At 42.8% G+C, this 26249-nt stretch overlaps 1 protein-coding gene across 23 annotated transcripts in view; it reads left to right on the plus strand.

Annotated features, from left to right (window-relative positions):
• Positions 1 to 26249, plus strand: part of Depdc5 (DEP domain containing 5) — a 130588-nt gene that overhangs the window by 74737 nt on the left and 29602 nt on the right. For 18 of the 23 annotated variants that reach the window (XM_006503983.4, XM_006503980.3, XM_030254553.1 and 15 more), the window contains 6 exons: positions 4850 to 4967; positions 5589 to 5756; positions 6541 to 6760; positions 8252 to 8385; positions 17471 to 17576; positions 20899 to 20964. In XM_006503983.4, the coding sequence (XP_006504046.1) occupies positions 4850 to 4967; positions 5589 to 5756; positions 6541 to 6760; positions 8252 to 8385; positions 17471 to 17576; positions 20899 to 20964 (812 nt within the window). Of the gene's footprint in view, positions 1 to 4849; positions 4968 to 5588; positions 5757 to 6540; positions 6761 to 8251; positions 8386 to 17470; positions 17577 to 17746; positions 17919 to 20898; positions 20965 to 26074; positions 26228 to 26249 lie in introns of those variants that run through there. The other 5 variants (XM_006503985.3, XM_006503987.3, NM_001360014.1 and 2 more) reach the window with 3 other exon arrangements.

A 26249-nucleotide genomic window follows, 5' to 3' on the forward strand; every position in this document is an offset into this window, starting at 1 on the left:
AGTTGATGTGATAAAACACTATGACCAAAGCAAGTTGGGGAGGAAAGTGTTTATTTGGCTTAAACACATCACTGTTTATCACTGAAGGATGTCAGCACAGGAATTCACACAAGGCAGGAGGAACCCGAAGACAAGAGCTGATGCAGAGGCCATAGAGAAATACTGCTTACTGGCTTGCTCCCAATGGCTTGCTCAGCCTGCTTTCTTCTTATAAAACCCAGGACCACCAGCCCAGGGATGGCCCCACCCACAATGAGCTGGTCCTCCCCCACCAATCACTAATTAAGAAACTGCTTGGTAGGCTTGCCTACAGCCAGATCTCATGGAGACATTTGCTCACTGAGGCTCCCTTCTGTCTGATGACTATAGCTTATGTCAAGTTGACATAGAAACCAACTGGCACTTCAGCCCTTTTGAGGGTGGTGCAGCTCAGTGGTAGCATGCTTGTTGAGCATGCATTAGGCCCTGGGTTCCATCACTAGCACCCAAACACAGAGAAACAACAATGGCAAAGAAAACCATTTCAGTTAGGTTTGGTGGCCCAAACATGGTGAGATACATGTCAGCATCCGCTACAAAGTAATTCCCTATTCCAAAACCAGCACAGAAGACCCAACTCTAAGAGCTGGAGAGATGGCTCAGTGGTTAAGAGCACTGGCTGCTTTGCAGAAGGCCCTGGTCTCTCGTTCCTAGCTTTCACATGGTGGCTTACTGCCAGTGGTACACATACTGTTAATCCCACTAAAGAAGAGTAAAACCATTACCCAAATTCTTTGTTCAAATTAAGTAAACTTTATTTTCTGTCAGACTGGGCTATATCCCTAAAGCAGGCTTTTGGAAAAATATCATCAAACACAGGAGGAGGTGGGGTTTATAAAGCCATATAGCCAAAAACAAAAGAAAACAAAAAATCACTATAAGAATAGGGGGGTTGAGGAATTTCCAGAGGAATTTTGGTTACATACAAACTTGGCTAAGCAGTTCAAAACTATTTGGAAGAACATCTTATCAGGGTACATTCAAGGTGTGATTGAAACTTCATAAGGTGGGGAACATCTGGTTAAAGCACTGTCAACTTGAAATTTTCAGCAAACAACAATGAACTTGTTCTGACCTTGTAACAGAATGGCTTCCATCCTTAAGGTAGAATTAGGCTGATCCATCAATACATTCAGGCAGACACTGATACAAATAAAAGTAAGATAAATATTTTCTAAAAAACCTAATTCTTCTTTTTGAGACAGGGTTTCTCTGTGGAGGCCTGGAACTCTAGACCAGGATGATTCAAACTTACAGGGTTCTCTGCCTGTTTTTGCCTCCCAAGTGCCATGATTAAAGATGGTCAACCTCCTCCTCCTCCTCCTTTTTTTTTTTTTTTTTTTTTCCAGACAGGGTTTCTCTGTGTAGCCCTGGCTGTCCTGGAACTCACTCTGTAGACCAGGCTGGCCTCGAACTCAGAGATTCGCCTGCCTCTGCCTCCCAAGTGCTGGGATTAAAGGCGTGCACCACCACTGCCCGGCCAACCTGATTCTTCTTTATCTCCCTCTCCCTCCCTCTCTTCTTCTCCCTCTCCTTGTCCCTGTCCCTCTCCCCATCCCTCCATCCCTTCCTCTTTCTGTTTTCTGAGACAGGGTTTTACTGTCCAGCCTTTTATAGACTCTGGCTGGACTATAACTCACTTTATAAACCAGGCAGGCTCATCTCAAACCCAAAGATCTACTTTTTCCTCCCTTTGAAGTGGTGGCATTTAAGGTATGCACCCTTTTGCCTTACAATTCTCTTTTTTAAAAAAAGAGGATATGACTAATTTTAAGCAGGATATAGTTTGGTTTAGACAACTAGGAGTAGCAGAAGGCCAAGTTAATATTTAGTTATCAAGTATATAGTGAATGTTCTAAACCTGGAAGTGGGTATTTAATTGTTTTTAGTGTTGCACCTCCCTGTTCTCAGATGGTGCCTAAATCTAAGTTTACTGTTTGTTTGTTTGTTTGTTTGTTTGTTTGTTTGTTTTTAAATGTATATATGGAGTGACACAGTCCATTGTGGCCAGGGAGGGGCATAAAAATCCCCCAGAGCTAGAGTTATACAAGCAGTTGTGAGAGGTCAGTATGAGTGCTGGGACCAAACGAGGTCTTTAGGAATAGTGACATGTGCTCTGAACTACTGAGCATCTCTCCAGCACGCTAAGTTTTTATGTGTGTCTTTGTCTTTTTTCTTTTTCCGGCACTGGGACGAAACCCAGGACCTCAATCGTAGTAGACAAGTTCTCTATTCATTTACATTCGCCTGAGTCTATGTTCATCTTTCTTCTTAATTACTGATGCTTAGTGACCTGATTCAAGCATGAGTCACCCATTAGTGGCTAGCAAGTGACCCTAACTGAGAAAGAGCCAAGTTGTGGAGAACGCATCTCAAATAAGTGTAATGGGGAGTGAATGTGGGTGCCTGCAGCTGGAAAGCAATAATCACTTCCTGAAATAGTCCGTGAGCTGTCTTGGTCTCTGGCTTCGTTGTTGCTAATGAAGCCTCCACTTCCCTATTTGGCCATTGTAAAACTTCAGATCATTGTTGGTTCTGGTAAAGCTCTTCTGGCCAGGAAATTAAAGAAGTGTGGATCTGGTGTATGGACTTAGTTGGCAGCTAGTCCAAGCCTGTAGATGAATATTTTCTTAGAAAGCGAATATTTTCTTAGAAAGCGCCTCTGACATTTGTTACACGCTGCCTTCTTTTCATATTGTACACTCTCTTGGTTTGGTTTTGTGTTTGTTTGTTTGGTTGGTTGGTTGGTTGGTTGGTTGGTTTGGTTTTTCGAGACATGGTTTCTCTGTGTAGCCCTGGCTCTCTTGGAACTCACTCTGTAGACCAGGCTGGCCTCGAACTCAGAAATCCTCCTGCCTCTGCCTCCCAAGTGCTGGGATTAAAGGTGTACACCACCACGCCCGGCTATGAATTGACTTTTTTATGTCACTGCCACATCTAGCCTGCTTTTGAATGGATAGTGAATGTCCCTTGTGAGTGTGTAATTCTAGTGTCCAGTCTGGTCTTGACTGATTTGTGACCCTCATTTTTCATGGCTAGTTGTCAGAGGAAAACTCTTATTTCCCTGGTAATAAAAATCACTGATATCCTGTTACTATTGTTGTTACTTGGAAAGTTGCTTTCATAGCCAAGTCATGCATCTCCCTTGTTTCAGGTTCACTGACCGCAGGGGGAAGCTAGCTCTTGTTCCAGCAGAATCTTGGGGGAGGCACACATTAACGTTACTCCAAATACATGTTTGCTTACTGGGTTGCTCGTAGTTGGGATGAGCTGTGGGAGCTGAGCTGGGTGCTGTGATCCATAGCCGCTGATGCTTTTCCTGACAGCCAGTAGGCTGTCTACAGCAGAAGTGAAGGAGTGCGTCAGGGGTACTCTGTTCAGTTGCAGTCAGAATTCTCTCAGACTCTACTGCCCTTTCTCCTCCTGAGGACTTCTAAGTGACCTGCCACCATGTGACCATTTCTCTGAGCTGAGCAGGAGAGAGCAGCATACTCTATTTGCAGGTCATGAGGATCTTGCCCAGGCTTTGCTGCTGTTCTTTGTTTGTTGGTTGGTTATTGTTTGTTTGAGACAGGGTTTCTCTATAGCCCTGGCTGTCCTGGAACTCACTCTGTAGACCAGGCTGGCCTCAAACTCAGAGATCTGCCTGCCTCTGCTCCCTAAGTATTGGTATTAAAGGCGTGTGCCAGCACTGCCCGACTGGCTTGGTTGTTCTTTATAGCACAGTTTTATTCTTTTGAACACTTGTTATGTTTCTGATTCCTTGTCATTCCCCACTCTGCTGTGTTTAATTCCATTAAACACCTACTCTGGGCAAGGCCTTTTAGTAGGAGCTAATATAAAGATAAACTATATTTATATTCGGCCTCTTGGAACTTTATTTTAAATTTAAATTAAATTTAATTTAATTTATTCTTGAGACAGGGATTCACCATATTGCCTAGTTTTGCCTCAAATTTCAAGACTCAAGCAGTCTGCCTGTCTTGGTGTCCTGGGTTGCTGGAGCTATAGATATGCACTACAGTGCCTGAGAGAGACACATACTTAACGTACTGCATATAAGATATTCACAAGGCTAGTGATATCTGGCAGCTTTCCTCAGGAGTTTACCTTTGATGGTGATATTAAGTTATCTATAAGATGGGCTGGAGAGATGGCTCAGCCAGTGAGGGCACTTAAACTGTTGTGCTTGACGATCTGAGTAAGTTTGATCCCCAGAACCCACATATAGGACAAATTGTGTTCTGACTTCCACACATGCATCCTATAGTTTGCATATGTTCTTGTACTCATGCACATATATATATAAAAAAAAGTAAATGTGAACAAATTTTATTAATCCATAAGATTTTAGTTAGTGGCTCAGGAAGAGAATGCAGAAGCAGTGTCCAAGCAGATGCGTAGGCACAAAAATTGCATAAATAATTAAGTGTTCCTGTCAGACTAAAGCTGGGAGGAGCTGTGGGGCTGTTGGAGCACAGACCAGAAGGTGAAGACTTCCAGCCTGGGGTGAGGACCTAGATATGCTCAGGTGGAGTGGAGTTTCATCTTAATCCCACACGTTTCTCCAAACCTATTACCGTTTCCTCCAGAGGGCTGTGCATCAGGGTGGGAGTATGGCATCTGGGTGCTTATAGCATCTCTGATTGCTATTAGTTGGTTTAATAACAGAAATATCTGACCGTTTCTGCAATTTTATTTTTTAACCAAGGATGATGCTTCTGTGACTTGCCTCTGAAAACATTTGCTTCTTCTTTTGTTTCTCTTTATCTGTACCTTTGTGGATAAACGCAATCATTTTCTCTACTAGGCCTTGTGTCCCGAAATCGCCCTGAGGAGGAAGGCCAGTATTGGTTAAGTATGGGCAGAACTTTCCATAAGGTGACACTCAAGGACAAGATGATCACAGTAACTCGTTACCTTCCCAAGTGAGTCCTTGGATGTTTACCGTCCTTGGTGACCATCTTGAATTTTGTCTATCCACTAAATTATGTGTATAAAACTATGTGCATAAAAAATAGAATGAGCTGAACGTAGTAGCGCACACCTATAATCCCAGCACTCGGGAGGCAGGGCAGAGGCAGGGCAGAGGCAGGCGGATTTCTGAGTTCTGAGGCCAGCCTGGTCTACAAAGTGAGTTCCAGGACAGCCAGGGCTACACAGAGAAACCCTGTCTTGGGGGGGGTGGGGGGAAGAATGAGTACCTTAGAATTTTGGCTTTGCCTTAAAATAAACTTTAAGTTTATAGTTTACTGCTTCCAAAAGGCAACTGCTCAGTTTATAAAGCTTAGCATGATTCACATCAAGCATATTAAAAATCAAAGGATGAATGTAAGAAGAGAATGATAAGTTTAAGAAGATCTGAGAAATGTTCATTACAGTCTCATGGGATGAACTGATTTCTGTGTTTGGGGACTGAGCCCAGTTAGTACCGAGTACAGTGAGACAGAAAAGGGTGGTGGTGGCAGTGGGGGTGGTGGTCATGGTGGCAGTGAGGGGGGTGGTCTACAGGTTGCTTTTAAGTATCCAGGCATACCTTTGTTTTTCAGGTACCCTTATGAATCTGCCCAGATCCATTACACCTACAGCCTCTGCCCTTCCCACTCTGACTCGGAGTTTGTCTCCTGTTGGGTGGATTTCTGCCACGAACGGCTCGAGGAATACAAGTGGAATTACTTAGATCAGTATATTTGTTCTGCTGGCTCTGAAGACTTCAGGTGAGACAGCAGCTTTAACTTCCCATTCCTGCTGCTTTGGGTATGTGCATCTTTTAACACATGTGTCCTTGCCTGATGTCTGTTTTGTTTTCCCTAAAATTGGAAGAACAGAGCATACCTGCCTATGGCTATTGGTGATAGTTATGTAACAGTGTAAATCTACTCAGCCATTGACATACACACTAAAGTGGGTTAAAGTGATATATTGTATCGTGTATGTTTTATTGCAGTTGGAAGGAGACGCTCAGTCCCATTGTGCCCTTTGGTGCAAGTGTCAGCATAGAGTATGGACTCAGTGAAGGACCTTATGCTTCTACAGATGCAGGGTGTGCCTGAGGCTGCCCATCTGCAGCTAGGATTCAGCATTGGTTTATGTACATTAATAGTCTTTGTGTGTTCACATGTGTTCTTGTATACAGATCTATACATTTTTAGCAAACATAGGATTATATTACCACATGGTTTCAGCATTTTATTCCCTTGCTGTCTAGTAGCCTTGTGGTTGTGGTCGTCTCATGTATAATGTTTTAACTTTTCTGTATGCTTTGCAATTGATTGTGGATAGCTGCTTCACTGGGGGTGGGTACACAGAGGCGTTGTGATGGCTCTGGGGTTAGAGCAGAAGTCACCTTGTAGTCTTCCTTGTGGTTTTGTGTCTAGTGTCTTAAGCAAAGCCACGAGGGGCAGCAAAGCAGGACTATCTTGCACCAGCTTCAGAGAGCTCCCTGGAAGGACTCTTATTACCTACTTTTTCTCACCACCACTCTGTTACCCTTGACTTTAGCTTAATCGAGTCTCTGAAGTTCTGGAGAACCCGATTTTTACTACTGCCAGCCTGTGTTACTGCCACCAAGCGCATCACAGAAGGGGAGGTGCACTGTGACATCTATGGGGACAAACCCCGTGCAGATGAAGATGAGTGGCAGCTTCTAGATGGCTTTATTCGCTTTGTAGAGGGCTTAAATCGCATCCGCAGGCGCCACCGCTCAGACCGCATGATTCGGGTAAGGATTCCTAGAGCTCCTGGGGCTACAACTTGCCTGGGGTGCAGGCGCGGCCTCCTGTTCTCTCCCCAGCCAGGTGATGTATCCCATGACTACCCAACATGTGTCTGAAACTGCAGTCGTTACCTGTTGAAGGATGAAAGAGAGGACATTGGTGCCAACAGTGACTGGACATTGCTTTATGACTAGCTGTCCCTTCTGCCTGAGAACAGAGCACCTATTGTGTAATCCCCAAGTGGGGCCCAGGATCAGGCACAGCAGTACTGAATTGCAGAGTAAAAGCTCTTGAGAGGATAACAGCAGCAGGCCTTCGTTTTACATCGTGTCCATCACTTTCATTTCAATCAAACACTGCCACTCAGTGGAGAAACTGAGGCTTATGAAGGCTACAGGTTAGACCTGAGACCACCAGGCAATAGCAGGCAGATATATGATTCAGCATTGGTTTGCTTAAATTAACATATAGTATAATTGACTCGTGTGTGTGTAAAATACAGGGATTCGTGTTACTAAACAGTCAAAATGAATGGTTCCTCAGAGGTAGACCCACCTGCCTGACATTTGACAAACTGAGTTTGATCCCAGAACTCAAAGGAAAAACAAAGGTTCATGCTGCCCTTTGTGGTCCTATTCTTCCCCTCTCTGTCTCCTAGCAACCACTAGTCTTTCCAAATGTTTTTTTTTCTTTTCTTTTTTTTTTTTTCCAAGACAGAGTTTCTCTGTATAGCCCTGGCTGTCCTGGAACTCACTTTGTAGATCAGGCTAGCCTCAAACTCAGAAGTCCACTTGCCTCTGCTGAGATTAAAGGTGTGTGCCACCACGCCCGGCTCCAAATGTTTTAAAAACACTATCATATAATATAAAACTGTTTGAGGCTTGCTTCTTTTGCATAGCATTATGCTTTGGGATTCATTCAAGTTTGTGTATTGGTAGTTTGTTACTCTTAATCTTGTGATAGTGGTCCTTCATCAACCCTATTTTTTTTTGTTAGTTTGTTTTTTTGTTTTTTGAGACAGGGTTTCTCTGTATAGCCCTGGCTGTCCTGGAACTCACTCTGTAGACCAGGCTGGCCTCGAACTCAGAAATCCACCTGCCTCTGCCTCCCAAGTGCTGGGATTAAAGGTGTGCACCACCACTGCCCGGCCATCAACCCTATTTTTAGCCTCAGGCTCCTTTTCCCTTATCAGCTACCATCTATCTATACACACTTGTGAATGACCACTTGTGAGTGGAAGCACTTGAGAGCTAACTTAGAATGTAAGAGCTAACTTTAGTTTGAATTCCAGCTCCAGTGGGATTTGAATTTACTTAGTTAAACCAATATCTCCGAGCCTCAGTTTCTTCTATAGTCCACTAACCACAGAGAACCTGTGTTTCTCTGCTGGGTTAATTAGGTTCCCTGGGTCCAAAGATGCAACAGTGTGAACTGAGATACAGGGAAATCTCAGAGCCCACCAAGGCTAACAAGCTGTCTCCTCCTCCCTACTTTAGAAGGGGACTGCCATGAAAGGCTTGCAGATGACCGGGCCCATCTCTGCACACTCTCTCGAGGCAGCAGGCCCTCCAGTCGGCAAGAAAGGAACCTCAGCTCTGTCTGCCCTGCTGGAGATGGAAGCTAGTCAGAAGTAAGTGCCTGCTTAAAAAGAGACCTCTCTCCAGGGACCCCATGGCTTTAAGGCATTTCAGTGTCTCAGTCATCTATCCAAGATGAACTATAATTTCCACATGTAATTAGGAAGATCTTACAGGGCTGGAGAGGTATCTCAGCAGTTAAGAGTAGTAGCTGCCTACTTTTAGTTCCCAGCACCCATGGTGTCACCCAGTTGTTTGTCACTGCGGTTCCAAGGTTTCCACTGCCTTCCGTGGCCTCTGTGGACACTGCACACACATGGTATACAGACTTACATGTAAGCAAACAGACATTCACGTGAAATAAAACTAATTTTTATTTACATGACCAGGAAGTGAAGTTAATGCCTGGTGAGTGTCAAATAACAAAACAGGTCTGCAGTTAAAAACTTGAAGTCTGACTTTTTATTCAAACTACAGACATATTTAATTTGGACCACAAAACATTTTTTTTTTTTAGTTTTTTTTTTCTTCTTAAAGTTTGTATGGGTATCGCGTATGCATCTCTGTGCGTTGTCCATACCCATACACATGTCATAGAGACCAAAGGAAGATGCTATGGGTCCTTCTCTGTCACTCTACCTTGTTTCCTTTAGTCAAGGTCTCTCATTAAAGTTAGAGCTTAGCCTATTGGTTGGGCCAGCTGGCCAGCAAGCTCTCAAAATCTGTCTCCCCCTCCTCCACAGGCCTGAGGTTACAGGCATGCCTGTCTATAACTGGCTTTTATGTAGGTGCTGGGGATCTAAACTGAAGTCTTTATGCAAGCACTCTTTTTTTTTTTTTTTTAAATCAATGGTATGTATGTGCACTACATGGGAAACTGTTGCCTGTAGAGCCAGAAGTTGGACTTAAGGATGATTATAACTTAGCCAGGGTCATCTGTAAGTGTAACATATGCTCTTAACTACAAAGCCATCTCCCTAGCCCTACCTATGGTTAATTTTGTCATTTGTTTTAAGATAAGTCTGGCAATGTAGCTAGCCTAGGTTAACTTAAATTTTTTGTTATAGTTTTCTATTGTCTCAACCTCGTAGTATGCCTTCCTTAGCCTCTGGGGTTCTAGGATTAGTAGGCATGTGCCACCATGCTTGTCTTAACTAGGGATGGGATCTTGCTGTGTTGTCCATGATGTCCTCAAACTCCTGGATCAAACTCAAGTGATCTTCCTGCCTCAATCTCCTGAGTCTCTGGGACTGCAAGTATATGGCAGAGACACCGAATGTCCCTGGCGATGGAGTTACAGGTGAGCTGCCTCACATGGGTGCTTGGAACTGAACTGGGAACCTCTCTAAGAAGAGTATGCACTTATAACCACTGAGCAGTGTCTCCAGCCTATGCTTGCCTTTCAGTAGCAAAGATTCGATCTTCATTTATCCAACCATAAGGCCCAGTAGTTTAGAAAGGATATCCATTTCTGGTTCTCCCAGTCATCTTATTCTTCTTAAAGACAAGATCCTGGGTAGCTTATGCTGGCTTCAGAATCACCATGTAGCCAGGGATGACTTTGAACTCTTCATCTTTGTGCTTCTACCTCCCACATGCTTAAGCTACACGTGTGTGCCACTGTACATAGCGCTCTCCCTGAGGTGACTCATCTTGCATCTTCAGTCATGCACTTGATTATGTGGCCCCTTTTATAAGTAGCAAATGCTACAGATGACAACAGTATATCAGTTGAACAACACCAGGCTTTGTGAAGGGGACATGAAGAACATCTGGCTGGGATATAAGATGGCTGTGCATAAGGAAAGAGGTTTTGGCGGAAGGTGGAACTCAGCAAAAAGAGAAAGCATTATTGCATGTATCCCCTCTCATGCCGCTCCCTGCCCCAAGGTAGATGTGGTTCCCTGTCTGCTTGCCTGCTTCTTTGACCTACATTAGTCAGATTACCTGTCAGTTTTCTTCTGAGGTTAGAGGTTCAGTACTTCCCGCTGCTGGTTTCATAGAAGATATGTTGTGTAGTTCTATGAAGTTACAGAAGGTGGGATGCTAAGGGGCTCTTTTATACAGATGTTATGTAGGTAGGTTAGGGGAGATGCTGTCTACCGTGTTGTATGGTTCCAGGTTGTATCTAGTAAGAACTTTTACACATTGGCTTTAGAAAGTAAAGTTGATTGGGCAAGAGAGTATGAGGTATGGGTAGAAATTCTTTTGGAGACAGTGTGGAGCGCTGGTCATAGGGGAAGGATTCACTCAGTACACATTTGGTTTTGTTATAATGAAACGTTTCAAATAGATGAAAAAGTGTGGGCTGAGTAGTATATTAAATCCCTCTCTTGTCATCTGTTTCAGTGATCATCTGTTCTTGGCCACTCTTGTTTGATTTATAGTCCATGGATGTTCATCTTCCCTTTTATTTTATTTCTCAAATTCCAGATATCACACTCTTATCTGTAATAATTTCAAAATGTATCTCTGAAAAATTTGTCTTCTTTAAAAAAAACAAACAAAAAAAACAAAACAAAAAACAAAACTAAACCAGGATGACAAGATTGCTCAGTGGGTAAAAGTATTTGCCACAAAGACTTATAACTTGAGTTTCATTCCTGGGACCCACGTTGTGGGATTGAGAATTGACCCATGAAAGTTGTCCTCTGACTTCAACACTTGTACGGTGGCATGTGTGCTCCCCAGTAAAAAAATGTAACTTAAAAAAAATATATGATTGGAGATATGGCTCAACGGTTAAGAGCACTGATTGTTCTTTCAAAGGTCCTGAGTTCAAATCCCAGCAAACACATGGTGGCTCACAACCATCTGTAATGAAATCTGATGCCCTCTTATGGTGTGCCTAAAGAGAGCTACAGTGTATTTATATGTAATAAATAAACATAAAAAAACACCCTAATCATAGTATCCTAATTTATCATACAATTATAATTCCTTAATATTGTGATATATGTTTTCAGCATCTTTGGCAAAAATGTGTCTCTTAGTTAAGGCTGTTATTGTTGTTATTAGAACACCACAGTCAAAAGCAACTTGGGGAGAAGACTTCTTTCTTTGGTTTATGCTTCCACATCACTGTTGATCATTAAAGGAAGTCAGGACAGGAACTCCAGCAGGAGAAGAGCTGCCGCAGAGCTCAGGGAGGGGAGCTGCTTACTGACTTGCTGCTCATGGCTTGCTCAGCCTGATTTCTTATAGAACCCAGGACCACCAGCCTAGGGATGCCACCAATCATAGTGGTCTGGGCCCTTCCCAAAAATCACTGATTAAGAACATGCGCTATAGGCTTGCCTACAGCCTAAGTGTACAGAGGCATTTTCTCAGTTGAGGTTCCCTCTCAGATGACTCTAGCCTGTGTCAAGTTGGCATAAAACTATCCTGTATAGCGCGCTTTCAGAGACAGGTCCCATGCCTAGAATGGCTTGGTGGGTGAGCTCTGTTGGGAAGACCAGGAAAGGCCTCACGATTCTGCCAGCAGGTTCTCCCTGACTGCAGAAAAGAATGAGGAACATACGTTTCTGGGAGTGGTGTGAAAATGGAGGTAAAAAATATCTTATTTTAATTTGTTGGTGAGTCACTGTTTAGTATGCGTCAATGAGCCTCTTTCTGCTCAGACTGGGAAAAGCAAGCCATCTTGTGCTTGTAACATTCCCCAGGGTGGATGATGAGGCTTTCAGTGAACCCATGGCAAGAGCCAGGTCAGACTTGAGGCATTTCCATGCCCCAGATGACTGCTCCTGGCTCATACGCTAGGTTTTTGGGAGGGTGAAGGTAGATTAAAGGAGTCAGACCTTTATACAGTGTTTACTTACACGGTGCTTTTTGTTTTCTTTTCTTTTTTGGGTTTTCAAGAGAGGGTTCCTCTGTGTAGCCTTAGCTGTCCTGAAACTCACTCTGTAGACCAGGCTGGCTTCAAACTCAGAGATCTGCCTGCCTCTGCCTCCTGAGAGCTGGGATTAAAGTGGTGTCCCACCACTGCCCGGCTTGCTTGCTTGCTTTTCTTTTTCTCCTACTATAATAAGCAGATTCAGTTGTATTTGTTGTTACATCAAAGTGAGAGAGAGCTTTCTTTTTATAGTCTGCTGTCGTACTGTAACTGTTTCCTCCAGTTTCCTGCCAGTCTTTATCTGTAAGCACATTCCTTTGATCAAGCTCCTGTAGAGTCAGCTCTGTGCTGACTAACAGCAGTGGATTAGCCTGGGCAGCAGATAGTGGCCTGAAACCTTTTCTGCTTTTATGGGATGAGATAAACAGACAGATGTCCTCATTCTTTGCGGATGGCTCCATGCTAACAGCAGTCCAACAGTGTGATAGTGTCCCATCCACCTATTCTTATGTGAAAGATGTTTGTCTACTTGTGTCTTGTGTTGAGTGTAAGCTGACTTCCTCCTGCCAATCACACACCGTGCAGGCTTTGTGTAGGACTGGTTGCTTTCCCTCTTTCCTTAGAATACCTTGTGCCCTGTACATGTTCTCACATCTATGCATATTCACTATAGCAGGCTCTGAGCTATTGGACAGGAACAGTCTCACCCAGGTATGAATGCCTTCCTGGAGTGCAGGTTAGCACCTAGAAGGCAGTTCAGTAAATGTGGATGGTTATGTGTGTATGAGGCATCTGAGGCTTTCTGCCATTGCTTTCCCAGTCGTGGCCCATTGTTGGAGCCATCAAGACATGCCAAAGAAAGTCATGGTGTGTGTTCATGGATGTGACTCGGAAGAAAGCTGAATAGAGAATATATTGCAGTGTGATAGAGAAATAGAGTTCATTGGTGGACAAAGAGGAAAAGCAAGGGTGTCTTCTGCATCTCCTGTAAAGTATACCTCAGAATAACTAAGTAGCTGCAGATTTTTTTTCTTCCTAAAATATTCTTGCTGATAAACATCAGAAAAAATTCTAGACTATTACTGTGTATAAACACTAAAGAATTAAAGGAACTGAGAACTCATAACTACACAGCACACAGAGGAAGAATCCTTGCCCCCCAGTTGAACCTAAATCCAACTAAACTTTTAGGTCTAGCTCACAGCTCCCAGGAAGTACAGGGAAGAAAGCATGGAATAATAAAGGGAACTGACTCAGTACGCCTGGGTTGTCTACGTCACAGGATAAGCTGCAAGGGGAGAGGGGAGAAGAGGAGTTTAGACTTAAAAGAGATGCAAGAGATTACATAACTGCAAACACAGGCCTTCATAGAATCTCGTTTTGGACACTAACATTCATTTTTGAGGTAGTTGGAGAAACATTTGGTTGTGGTTATGTTTCTTTTTTTTAATTTTTTTTTATTAGATATTTTCTTCATTTACATTTCAAATGCTATCCCGAAAGTTTCCTATACCCTCCCCCAACCCTGCTCCCCTACCCACCCACTCCCACTTCTTGGCCCTGGTTATGTTTCTTAAAGGTTCTTTTCTGAGGGCTGGAGAGATGGCTCAGCGGTTAAAAGCACTGACTGATCTTCCAGAGATCCTGAGTTCAATTCTCAGCAACCACATGGTGGCTCACAACCACCTGTAATGGGGTCCGATGCCCTCTTCTGGTGTGCCTGAATACAGAAGCTACAGTGCACATCAAATAAATAGATAGATAGATTGATTGATTGATTGATTGATTGATTTTAAAATAGGTTATTTTCTTTTAGCGATATTGCTGTGGTACAGATAAAACGATATGTGGATTTTGTTTCTAGGTAATTAGCATGAGTACACAGGGAAATAGAGGAAACAAAGTTGTTTTCGGGTATGTAATTTGAATGGCTGAACGTGCAGGGTTGCCTATAAATTATCCCCTGCTTTTGTTTATTTATGTTTTATTTATATTTGATTATCTCCCAGCCAGGTAACAAAAGTGGCAGAGCGCTTGCTATAGTGGACATGAGAACACGGGCTTGATCTCTGCACCTACCCACATGGAGTCAGAATGAGAAATGTTACAGATTAGATTGCCAGGGAAACAGACCAAGATATGATGTAAGCTGTTTATTAAGGAGAATTCTTAGGTTCAACACCTGTGGGAAGGAATGGGAAGAAACAATATTGGGCACTATACTGTCACATACCCAGTGGCAGCCTCGGGGTACTATGTGAGCACTGGAACTAGAAGGTGCAGCTTTCAGAGGTAACCTGGGTTTTGACAACACAGCATTCATCGACTATGGCTATTCAGGGGAGGGCCGTGAGCTTAAGCCACTGCTCTGTAGTTGGATCTGTCCCTGCCACTTATATAATATATATGTGCCCAGCTGCTGAAGAAAATAGCCTAAGAATTTGGCTGTGAAGTATCCATTGCTGCAGTATAATGGATTCTCTTTGTCTGTAGATAATGTATTTGTAGATTCCCTCATCCACTGATCTGAAATGAAATATGAGGCTGGCAAGATGGCTCAGTGGCTATTGCTGCCAAGCCTGATGACCTGCATTCCCCAGAACCAATATGGTAGAAGGAGAGAGCAAGCTCCTGGAGATTGTTCTCTGAGTCTGAACATGAGTGCTGTGGCCTGAGCCACACCCTACGCAACAAACAAACAAGCAAAATAAATAAATAAATAAATGTAGAATTTTAAAAAATAAAGTCTGGGGCTGGTGAGATGGCTCAACGGGTAAAAGCACCGACTGCTCTTCTGAAGGTCATGAGTTCAAATCCCAGCAACCACATGGTGGCTCACAACCACCTGTAACAAGATCTGACGCCCTCTTCTGGTGTGTCTGAAGACAGCCACAGTGTACTTACATATAATAAATAAATAAATCTTAAAAAAAAAACTATTTAAAAAAAATAAAGTCTGTATTAAATGTATAGACTTTTTTCTTATCCCCTAAACAGTGCTGTGTAATAATATAGTATTTATATTATATTGGATATCATAAATAATGTAAAGATAGTTTAAAGTACATGGAAGATTAAAAAACAAACAAACAACCCAGTCATGGTAGCACACACCTATAGTTCCGGGGGTGGGGGGGCAGGGGCGGGTGTAGAAGCAGGACAGGGAGCTTTAGATCATGCTTATCGACATAGAAAGTTCAAGGCTAGTCTGAGCTGCATGAGACCCTGTCTCAAAAAAAACCTGAAGGGGCTGGAGGGATGGCTTGGTAGTTGAGAGCACTGGCTGCTCTTGCAGAGGACCCAGTTTTCTGGGAATTAGTATATCCACATGGGGATGTGAGTCACCTCACAGATAACTGGAAGAGATTCTCTTCACATTACCACAGTGGCAAAACTGTATGAGTCTTTCCAAACTTACCACATAATAGAATGAGATCTGAAAACAATGTACAGGAATTGACAGTGAAGAATAAAAATTTTTACTGAACTCTTCTTCACCCCAGAGCCCGACCCCTCCCAACTAAAAACTGTTCCAAAAACATTTTTGAGATAAAGGCCTCCTAGAACAACCTCAAAATGAACCGGGTACATTGTCAAATGATAGGACATGACTCCTTAGTTATGTAGGTTCCTTGATAGGACATGACTCCTTAGTTACGTAGATTCCTTGATAGGACATGACTCCTTAGTTACGTAGATTCCTTGATAGGACATGACTCCTTAGTTACGTAGAATCCTTTGGCAGAACCCCTTGTCCCTTGGCAGAACTCCCTAGTGATGTAAACTTGTACTTTCCCTGCCCAGTTCTCCCCCCTTTGAGTTTTACTATATAAGCCTGTGAAAAATTTTGGCTGGTCGTCGAGACTCCTCTACCCTGTGCAAAGGTGTATGAGTTTCGACCCCAGAGCTCTGGTCTGTGTGCTTTCATGTTGCTGCTTTATTTCAACCCCAGAGCTCTGGTCTGTGTGCTTTCATGTTGCTACTTTATTAAATCTTACCTTCTACATTTTATGTATGGTCTCAGTGTCTTCTTGGGTACGCGGCTGTCCCGGGACTTGAGTGTCTGAGTGAGGGTCTCCCTTCGGGGGTCTTTCAACAGTTAATTCTCAGAGGAACAAGGTGTTGGGGATTGAGTACATGACATGGCCTCGCACGGGCTCAGCAAGACTTTCACTCCTGAGCTGTATCTCTAGCCCTTGTCTTTTGTTTTTGATATGTATCTTAGGCTGGACTTGAACTCATGATCCTCCTGGCTCAGCCTCCCCAGTGCTGATTATAGGTTGTGCTACCATGATCAGGTTTTTGTTTTGTTTTTTTAAATCTTCCATATACTTTAAAACATCTTTATATTATTTATGGTATACTGCAGTTGGTTAATTTTAGTTGGGGAAAAATTGGAAACCAAACATGTAGCTATGCATTAATCTACATCAGACTTGAGATAAGATGAGATATAAGAAAATTATATTACTCTTACTTTATGACTTGGGGAAGGAGGGAAGATAATTATGTCAGAAAATTAACATAAATCCCTTTAAAGTATACAGAACTCACCCCTACCCCCCTAGTTAGTAGATACCGCATGTTACCATAGTGCTGATTTTTAGGCTGTTTTTGCTGGACAAGTGAGATCTCACTGATACTTAGACTGTCCTGAAACTCTTAGTCTCCAGTGGTCATCTTGGTCAGCCTTTCTTTAATGTGTATGGGTGCTTTATCTGCATATATTTCTGTGTTACACCGTGCACACCTGGTGTGCGAGCAGGCCTGAAGAAGCACTGATCCCCTGAGACTGAACTTAAGCCGCCATATGGGGGCTGGGAATTAAACCTGGCTCTTCTTGAAGAACAGCTGTTGCTTTAATCACTGAGCCAGCGTGGTCTACAAAGTGAGTTCCAGGACAGCCAGGGCTATACAAAGAAACCCTGTCTTGAAAAACAAAATTTTAAAAAAAAAAAAAAAAAAAAGAATTTAGTTCTTTTCTTCCACCAGGTGGGTTCAGTGATCAAACTCAAGTTGGTAGACTTGGTGTCAAGCACCTTTACCCACTGAGCCATCCCACCAGTCCTAGAATGTTCCTTAACTGGGCCAGTTTATGATATACTGTGCAGGCTGTTTATGACAATTTAATTGCCTGGGCAGAGAAACCCTGTCTTGGGGTGGGGAAAGTTTAATGGTATCAAGGAAAAGCAAGGCAGAGAGAAGCATGTTTCAAAGGTGGAAACATCAGTGCTGACTTCATGTAAGCAAACATGGACTCTTCTGGTCTCTCAGCAAGCTGCAGTCATGTGTTTTCCTTCCTTCAGGAGCCTAGGAGAACAGCAGACGACTGTGCACGGAAAAAGCTCCACTCAGCCAGCTGAGAACAGCAGTGTTGCCATGACTCCCACCTATGTGGACAGCCCACGCAAGGTAAAGGTGGCTCACCAGCAGGGGACTGTTTCCTGTGTGCTCTCCAGAGCCAGGAGTGCAGGATCAACTGTACTGATGCTCTAGACAGTCTCCCTCAAAGCCTCTTTAGGTTCTTTTCCCCTTCGCCAGGGAACCTTCTTACTGATGGTAGTGAGTGGATTTCTATTCAGGTGCAGCATGTGACCCGCACAGACTGAGATCTGACTTGAGCTTTGCAGTTTGCTATGTAGTTGTTCTTCACTGTTAACCATTCACTCTACTGGAGTGGAATTGGAAGTTCCTGAAGCACCGTCCACACAAGCCTGTACCTTTTTGATAATGGAGCTCCTATTCCTTGTTTTCGTTTGTTTTTGTTTTTTGTTTGTTTGCTTGCTTGTTTGAAGACTCCTGAGAAATACTTGGAAAGAATAATGCAATCAAACCTTTGAGAGTTTAGGCCTTTATAAGGCCTAGCAAGTACAACAGAATGGCAGACAACCCTAGTCAGACTTTCGTGTCTTCTGAGAAGTTCAAACACATTATTTTGTTTGTATAGTGAGCTGATTTTGTGGTCTCTGAGCTTTTACTACAGGGAGATGAAAGAGAGTCTGGGCATTTATTTTTTATAATTTTGGCTGTACCTTATCTAATTTAATATTTATTAATTTTGCTCATATCATAAAAGTTTCCATGGAATTTTTTTTCAAGTTTTTGTTTTTTTTTTTTTTTTGTTTTTTAAGTTTTAGGGATTCAAACAAAGCCTTTTTTTTACATGCTAGGCAAGTAGTCTACAACTGAACTAAACTCTCAGTCCCTAAAATACTATGTTAAAAGTAACTTTATACTAGGAATGTGGCTTAGAGGTGAACCATCCAGTTTATATACTCAAGGCTTTGGGTTTGATTCCCAATACTAACAGAGAGCTTTTTTAAAATGCAAATGGAGCCGGGCATGGTGGCGCACACCTTTAATCCCAGCACTCCAGGAGGCAGAGGCAGGCGGATTTCTGAGTTCAAGGCCAGCCTGGTCTACAAAGTGAGTTCCAGGACAGCCAGGGCTATACAGAGAAACCCTGTCTCAGGGGAAAAAAAAATACAAATGTTTTCTCATCTTAAATTTTAGCTGGGTGTGGTAGGGCACGCCTTTAACCCCAGCACTCAGGAAGCAGAGGCAGGCAGAGCTCTGAGTTGGAGGATATCCTGGTCTACAGAACGAATTCCAGGACAGTCAGAACTACATAGAATCTAGTGTAGGGGCAGGTATTACCAATTCTGTAGAATTTAATCTGCAGCATGTCAAAATCTTTTTTCTTTTTTTTTCTTTTTTTTTTTGGTTTTTCGAGACAGGGTTTCTCTGTGTGGCCCTGGCTGTCCTGGAACTCACTCTGTAGACCAGGCTGGCCTGGAACTCAGAAATCCTTTGCCTCCCAAGTGCTGGGATTAAAGGTGTGCGCCACCACCGCCTGGCTGCATGTCAAATCTAAACAATGCTAATGAAGTTCTTTATGGCAGTTATTTGAGTACAGATCTGATTAATTACTTTTATATCAATTACTAGAATTATACTCTAGGGATTAGAATATGAGAAAAGTATCCACCAAAACAGTAGGCAGTGTGGAGGCTGTGGAGCAGAGATCAGCAACACTGTATGTGGATTTCAGACTTCATGGCAAAATAAAGGGACTGCATATGTGCTTCTATAACCGTCTGAAATCATAAAAGAGTGATCAGATCTACTCTTTAAGCTGCTCAAAGGAATAGCTTTAGGTCCCAAGGAGAGTCTGTACAAAGGATTTTTCTTTTGGCCAAAACCAAAATAAAATAAAACAAAACAAAAAAAACCCTTGATCTCATTTCTGTGACATGGGTCGCAGAATTATCAGTGCTTCAGCTGTTAGATCAGGGATGGACTAATGTCCACCAGCCCTTTTCTGACCTCTATACATATGTCATTTCTCAGGAGTAGAGATGGAGCCAAAGACAAGATGGGAAAGTAGAGAAATTGTAGGAAGGTTGGAATGCACTCGAGATGACAAACTAGGCTGTTCTTCCGGATGCTCACTGTCCTCATCTGACTCTGAAAGCCATGGTGCTGGGGTTTGTCTTCCAAGATTAGAGACTCAGAAGCAAAAATGCCATGAGATGCCCTGCTAGCATGCCTGGAGACAGCACCTCTTAAGGTGTCCATGATGGGTCTGCATTTTCAGTCATGCACACCTTTGCAGGGTGTGCTACTGGAGTCTGCACTGGCTGTTGGGAGATGCTGGCATGATGATAAAAGAAACACCAAATGTCTCCGTTGTTTTACTTCTAGACCTGATAGAGAGTAGAGACCTTGATCAGTTACCACTCCTGCACTGAGTGACAGTCATGTGTACAAAGCATGAAGGATCAGGACATCTTTGGGTTTTTCTTTTTTTTTTTTAAAGATTTATTTATTTATTATATACAAGTACACTGTAGCTGTCTTCAGACACACCAGAAGAGGGCATCAGATCTCATCACAGATGGTTGTGAGCCATCATGTGGTTGTTGGGATTTGAACTCAGGACCTCTGGAAGAGCAGTCAGTGCTCTTAACCACTGAGCCATCTCTCTAGCCCCAGAACATCTTTGAAATTCCTATTTGTAATTTTTGCTTCAAATACATGTGCATTTAAACCCAGCCCTGAGTAGAGAGGAGTGGTTGCTTCAGGAAGCCCATTGCATTAGTGCTTATGTACATGACTTTATGTCTTAGTTTCTTGATTTCATTACCCAGGCTGTAGATGAGCAGGTACTGCTGCCTCTAACACCCCCATACACACAGATCACACAGATCACACAGGACTTTTCTCTTCATTGATTCTTTGCTGCCACATTTAGTAACTAACAGGCAGAAGCAATCTTAGGCTCCAGTGTCTCTCTCCTAGAAGGCTGTTACCCAGCCAGACAGGACAAGATGCCACTGCTGCCTTTACCCCACTGTTCCCGACACTGCTCTGGGGCTGTCCCTCTTCCTTGCCATAGGTCTGAAGGAAGTCCAAAGCATCCAAGCCATGGGTATACACAAGTCAAGACTTTGGCTGTGCCTTCCAGCTCTGGTGCTTTTACCCACACCGATGCTATTTTGCTGATTGAGATGTGGTTTCTTGCTCGTGCTTTGCATTTGGATAGTGTCTTTTTGGGTCAGTCCTTCTCCCTGTTCCACCCCTACCCCATTTCCTCACATCCTGGTTTTTCTTCTTCTCTCCTTGTTTTCATTTATTTATTTACTTATTTTTCATCCCCCTCTCCTCTCATACACAATCCATTTCTTGGCTTCCTTGCACCTGCTGCTGCTGCTGCTTCCTCCTCTGACTTCAGGACGGGGCCTTCTTTATGGAGTTTGTCCGCAGCCCACGCACAGCATCATCTGCCTTCTACCCTCAGGTTAGTCTAAACTCCAGCTTGTGCATGCCCATCCTGTTGGCAGAAGGCTCAGGCTGGCCTTCTGTTTACCTCTGAGCAGATAAAATTGGACTGAATCTAAATTTGAGGGGCAGCTGAAATTGGATTTGTCTCTAAGGTGTCTTGGTGTTCACAGCAGCAAAGGAGAATGAGAGAGATTTATGTGAGAGGACAGCCTGCCACACCAGCTCGGGACCAAATGCTTCTCATTGCTGCTTGTGTGGTTCACCAGTTGCCATGATTCTCATTGTTGCCACACTGCAGCATCTGCCCTTTTAAATTTTATAAGCATCATGAAATGTGTATATTTAAGGACTGAACACTTATTTTTCTCCTCTTCATACAGCCAAGATAAATTTAAAACAGTATGGCAGGAAGTGGTGTGGAATAAAAACACCATCATTTATAAATAGGCATGAGCTATATCATAGGCTAATGGTGTGTGGTCCTGAGCAGCTTGCTTGCTTTCTGGGCTTCATTTATTTGTCAAATGAAAGCTTGGGATGAAGTCATTGAGGGCTTTCCAGGCCTTACAATTCTTACTTACCACATGCCTAGCACATGCTCTCATTTCACCTTAGAACATAATCTAGCAGTTAAGTAAATGGTTATTCCAGTTTTATAAGTGGAGAAACAAAGGACAAAGAAGTTGCCTTCTACAGTACAGAGAACTGGGATTTAAGCCCATGGCCCACAAGGCTTGACTCAAGATCCACTCTATAATTAGCATTAATAATTATTGTTTTGACTGCTCTTTGAAGGCAAATAGGGCTCCCTGCTCCTTATGGAGGCTTCTAAGTATTATATGAAATTGACTGAGCTGTAGAGAAGTAGTTACAGAGATCAGAAAGAATGAACAGGGTTTATGCACAGTGGATCTGGCTAAGGAGAATGGGGCTTGTAAGGCTCCATGAGAGAAGTCAAGGAGTCCTTATTTAGTGAAAGTCAGAAAAGCAACTCACTGAGCTACACCTTGCCAGTGCTTTATAAACACAATCTTTGTAATAACCTGGAAAGGTGGACAAGTTTCTACAGCTGGGAATAGTAAATAGAGGTCAGTTTCATAGAAGAAGTAGTGATTCCACTCTATCCATTGAATGAGAGGTGTTTGTCTCTCCTGATGTTGTAAAATCTAATCTTCATTATCATTTTGAAATTTAGAAACAACAAATATTTTCAACAAATTACAAGGGAATGAGATCATAGCAAGCACATTTCTGATCATAGTGCAAATAAGCTCTTTGTTAGTCATTATAAACAATAAGAAATATCTATATATTTAGAAATTAACACACCTCTAATCTTGTATATGTAAATGAACAGCATGATGCTATATAGGTGATCAGTGTACTGTAACATCAGCCTTGATTAGAATTAGTATAATTGGCCCTCTACATCCATCCATAATCAACCGTGGATCAAAAATATTGGGAAAGAAAACTTATGTCTATTCTGAACATGTACAGACTTTTTTCCTGTAGCTTATTATTCTCCAAACAGTATAGTGTAACAGCTGCTCTCATAGCTGTTTTGTATATTAGGTGTTACAAGTCAGTTAGAGATGATTTAAAGTCATGCAAGTGTGTCCAACCTGCAGCCTGTGGGCTATATGCGCTACAGGACAGCTGTGAGTACATCCTAATACAGAATCATAAATTTGAAACATTAGGAGATTTCTTTAATTTTTAAAAATTCTGTGTTCTGTTATGTAGCTGGACTGTGTGATTCTAGTGTTTGACTTTGTAGGTGACGGTGTTGTGTTGAAATGTCAGAAGGTTGAGCATTTGAATGATGTATGCAAGATGATCTGTATAGGTTATACATAAATGCTATGTTGTTTATTTTAAGAGATTTGATCGTCCATGAAGGGGAGGGCGAATGGCTGTGGTTTAAATATGCTATATTCATATATGAAATTACCAAAGAGTAACAGGCAAATGTGCATTAAATTGTCGTAATTCAGCTTCAGTACTTTTAGCCACCCTTTGGTGTAAAGACACCATTACCTCCAAGAAACAAATTCCATAGATGAAGAAATGGATTCTAAAACACAATTAGCTCTAAAGCGTAGTTCATACTAAAGCACCTTGGCATAGTGCCAAAGCCAAGATTGGAAAGTAGCCTTCTTACTCCACTGTATGTTAGAAAATTCATGTCAAAAGGGCTTGTATATTTATAAAAACAAAAATAAAAAGAACAAAAGTATGCAATTTAATTGTATCGAGAAAGATTGCATAAGGACTTTGTAAGGGTCGAATTTTTAACTTATCTGTCTTATTTGTTGTTGGTTTTGAGACTGGGCCTCTGTATAAAACTCTGGCTGCTCTAGAACTCTCTCTGTAGACCAGGCCACCTTGAACTCACAGAGATCCATCTGCATCTGCGTCTAAATGCTGGGATTAAAGGTTTGCCCCACCACACCTGGCTTTACTTACACATATTTTCACAACCTTTTGCCCTCTCCTTCACCCTTTATCTCCCTCACAGTTTCACTTGGAAGTCTTTTGAGGGGGAGTGGAATGCTTCACTCTGTAGGGCTTTACTCTGTAGCCCTGGCTGTCGTGGAACTTGCTCTGTAGACTAGGCTGACCCCAAATTCAGAGATCTGCCTGCCTCTAGCTCTGAGTGCTGGGAATAAAGGTGTGGGCCACCACTGACCAGCCCTTTCTTTTGTAATAACCCACTAAGTCTAACTAGTGCTTCCTTCTTCCCTCCATATTTATGTGCCTATGACGGAAATCCAAGGGCTTTCCACCCAAGGGGATGGGGAACAAACCCATGTAGGGTAAGACCTTGTAAAGTAGCTAGAATTTTGTGCTAATTTCAGCTCTAAGCTTCCTGTAGTCAAAGTATGGGAAACATCATCTTAAGAATCAGAGTGGTCAGACAAAAAAAGACAATAGTATTTTCAGGAGAACAGCATTTTCTGGTGTTAGGATCTGAACAAAATGTTCGTCCATAAAAGGTAGGTGTGTGTGATACAGAGCAGAAGTCAGACATTCATGGGGCAAACCTGGCCCAACATTTTGCTCTTTTAAATAAAATTTTATGGGACAGAAACGCACATGCGTGCGCACAGGCGCACATACCCCTCCTCTTTTCTCTGGTGTTTCTTTGTTTTTGTTTTGAGACATTGTCTTATGTAGCCCATGCAGTCTCTCCTGGAACTTACCATGTAGCCAAGGATGGTATTGAACTCTTGATCCCCATCTCTGCCTTCCAAGTGATGGGATTGCATGTGCTCACCACACCCAGCTCATTTTGTTTCTTTGCTTTCTTAGGTTGGTTGGTTGGTTTTGGTTTTTCACTCACAAATGGCTGCTTCAATATTCTTGTGAAGAGTTGAATAGTTGCAACAGAGCTGTAGCCCAACATGTTTAGTATCTGAAAGATGTTGGCTTGTTCCAAAGCCCCAGATGGTGACTGGTTACTGCAGCTGCCTCTTGTTCTACTTCTCTGGGTGTTGATGGCACCCATTGAAGCCTATGTGGTTCTTGGCTTGTTTTGTTTTGTTTTTTTAAATCATTGAACTTTGCCATGGGAAAGCACAGTGGTTCTATTAGAGCCGGGGCAATTTTTTATCTTATGGGACAGTTGATAATATCTAGAAACATTTTTAACACATCTGTGGGTAGTATTATTGACATCTAATGTGTGGGATTGGAGCAGTGCACAGGCCACTCTGTGACAAAGATTCATTTGATCCCAAGTGGCAGTAGTGCTGAGATGACAAGTCCAGTTTTAGAAATAGATATTTACATCATGTAACAAAATATCTGATATAAGAGAAGGCTCTGTCTGGAGGATTTATTTAAGAACTGTACATTGAGGCTTTAATTGGTTTTTAGAAGTGCTCTGAAAGGCTTAGCCATTCTTTGTAAATATTTGGTCTGAGAGGTGACCACTAGTGATGCTGCAGGGATTTAGGTGAATGGGGCATAGTCCTGCCTTAAATGAGATGAGACAAGCAGACTACTTTCTGAGCAGTTGCTTCAGCAGTGAAGTCTACTACTTGGAAGCCAGTGTGGAGATAATCAGGAAGCATTAAGGTGACTTGTGGGCCTTGCCCCCTTTAGGGGTCAAACAACCCTTTTGTGGGGGTCAGATATCAGATATCCTGCCTACCAGATATTTACATTGCAATTCACAACAGTAGCAAAATTACAGTCATGAAGTAGCAATGAAAATAATCTTGTGGTTGAGGGTGGTCATCACAGCATGTGGAACTGTATTAGAGGGCCAGAGCATGAGGAGGGTTGAGACCCATGAAGACCTGTTGAGGTGCGATTTTAGCTAGTGAAATAAGGAACCACAGGACAACAAACTCATAATACTGTACAAAGAAAGTTACTAGACTGGAAGGGTAGACTTGGTGCGTGGCTGGTGTGTGTGGAGATCACAAGTCAGACGGATGTTCATGGTGTGCTGGCTCACAGATGTGCAGGATTTCAGAGTAACAGGGTAACTAGGTTGGAGTTGGATTTTAGGGAGATGTAGCAAATATTAATGGCTCCTGTTCCAGCCTTCCCAGATGGAGGGAGCTCGTGACCTGTGGCATGCAAATTTCCCAGGGGGAGGCTAGAGGACTGGCCAGTGAAGCTAGAGGAGAACACTTAGAGATGCCTCTGAAGTTTGAACTGTCAGAAAGCTGAATGTGTCACTGACAGGTACTGGAAAGGCTTGGGGTGGAAGGCTGAGTCATAGTAGATGGAAGGCGCCTCCTGGGATACCAACCCATTTGTCTGCTCCAAATTTCTTTTTCCTCCTCTTGATCTCTTAAGATCCTGACTTCTATGTTCTTTCTTTTTTTGAGACAGCGTCACACTATGTAGCTCTTGCTGACCTGGAACTCTCTATATAGACCAGGCTAGCGTCAAACTCAGAGAGATCCTCGTGCACTACTTTGCGGAGTGTCCTTCAGTGCCAGTCTTGTGGTTTGAGTCTGGGGCTGAAGCGATGGCTGTGGTCTAGGGTTACTGTGACTGACTGGCTTCTGTCTGCCTTGGTCTAGAGGAAGTGAGTCTTTAATTTCCCTGACAAGGTTGTATACCCAGGACTGGGTATGGACTCTAGACTCTTGGCTCTTCCTCAGGGACCAGTGGGGACTGAGGATGGGAGGAATGGAAAAACCCTATGTGTAAGTAGCTTCACTGTACGTGCATGAATATGTATAAAATGTCTGTTGACTTCGTAAACCAGAATAGCTTATTTACTGTTTCCTTTTGGTTAATTTTGGATCCATGTACTAACTTGTTACCTTTCTGCAG

This window comes from Mus musculus, chromosome 5 (assembly GCF_000001635.26).
Source record: "Mus musculus strain C57BL/6J chromosome 5, GRCm38.p6 C57BL/6J".
Taxonomy (NCBI): domain Eukaryota; kingdom Metazoa; phylum Chordata; class Mammalia; order Rodentia; family Muridae; genus Mus; species Mus musculus.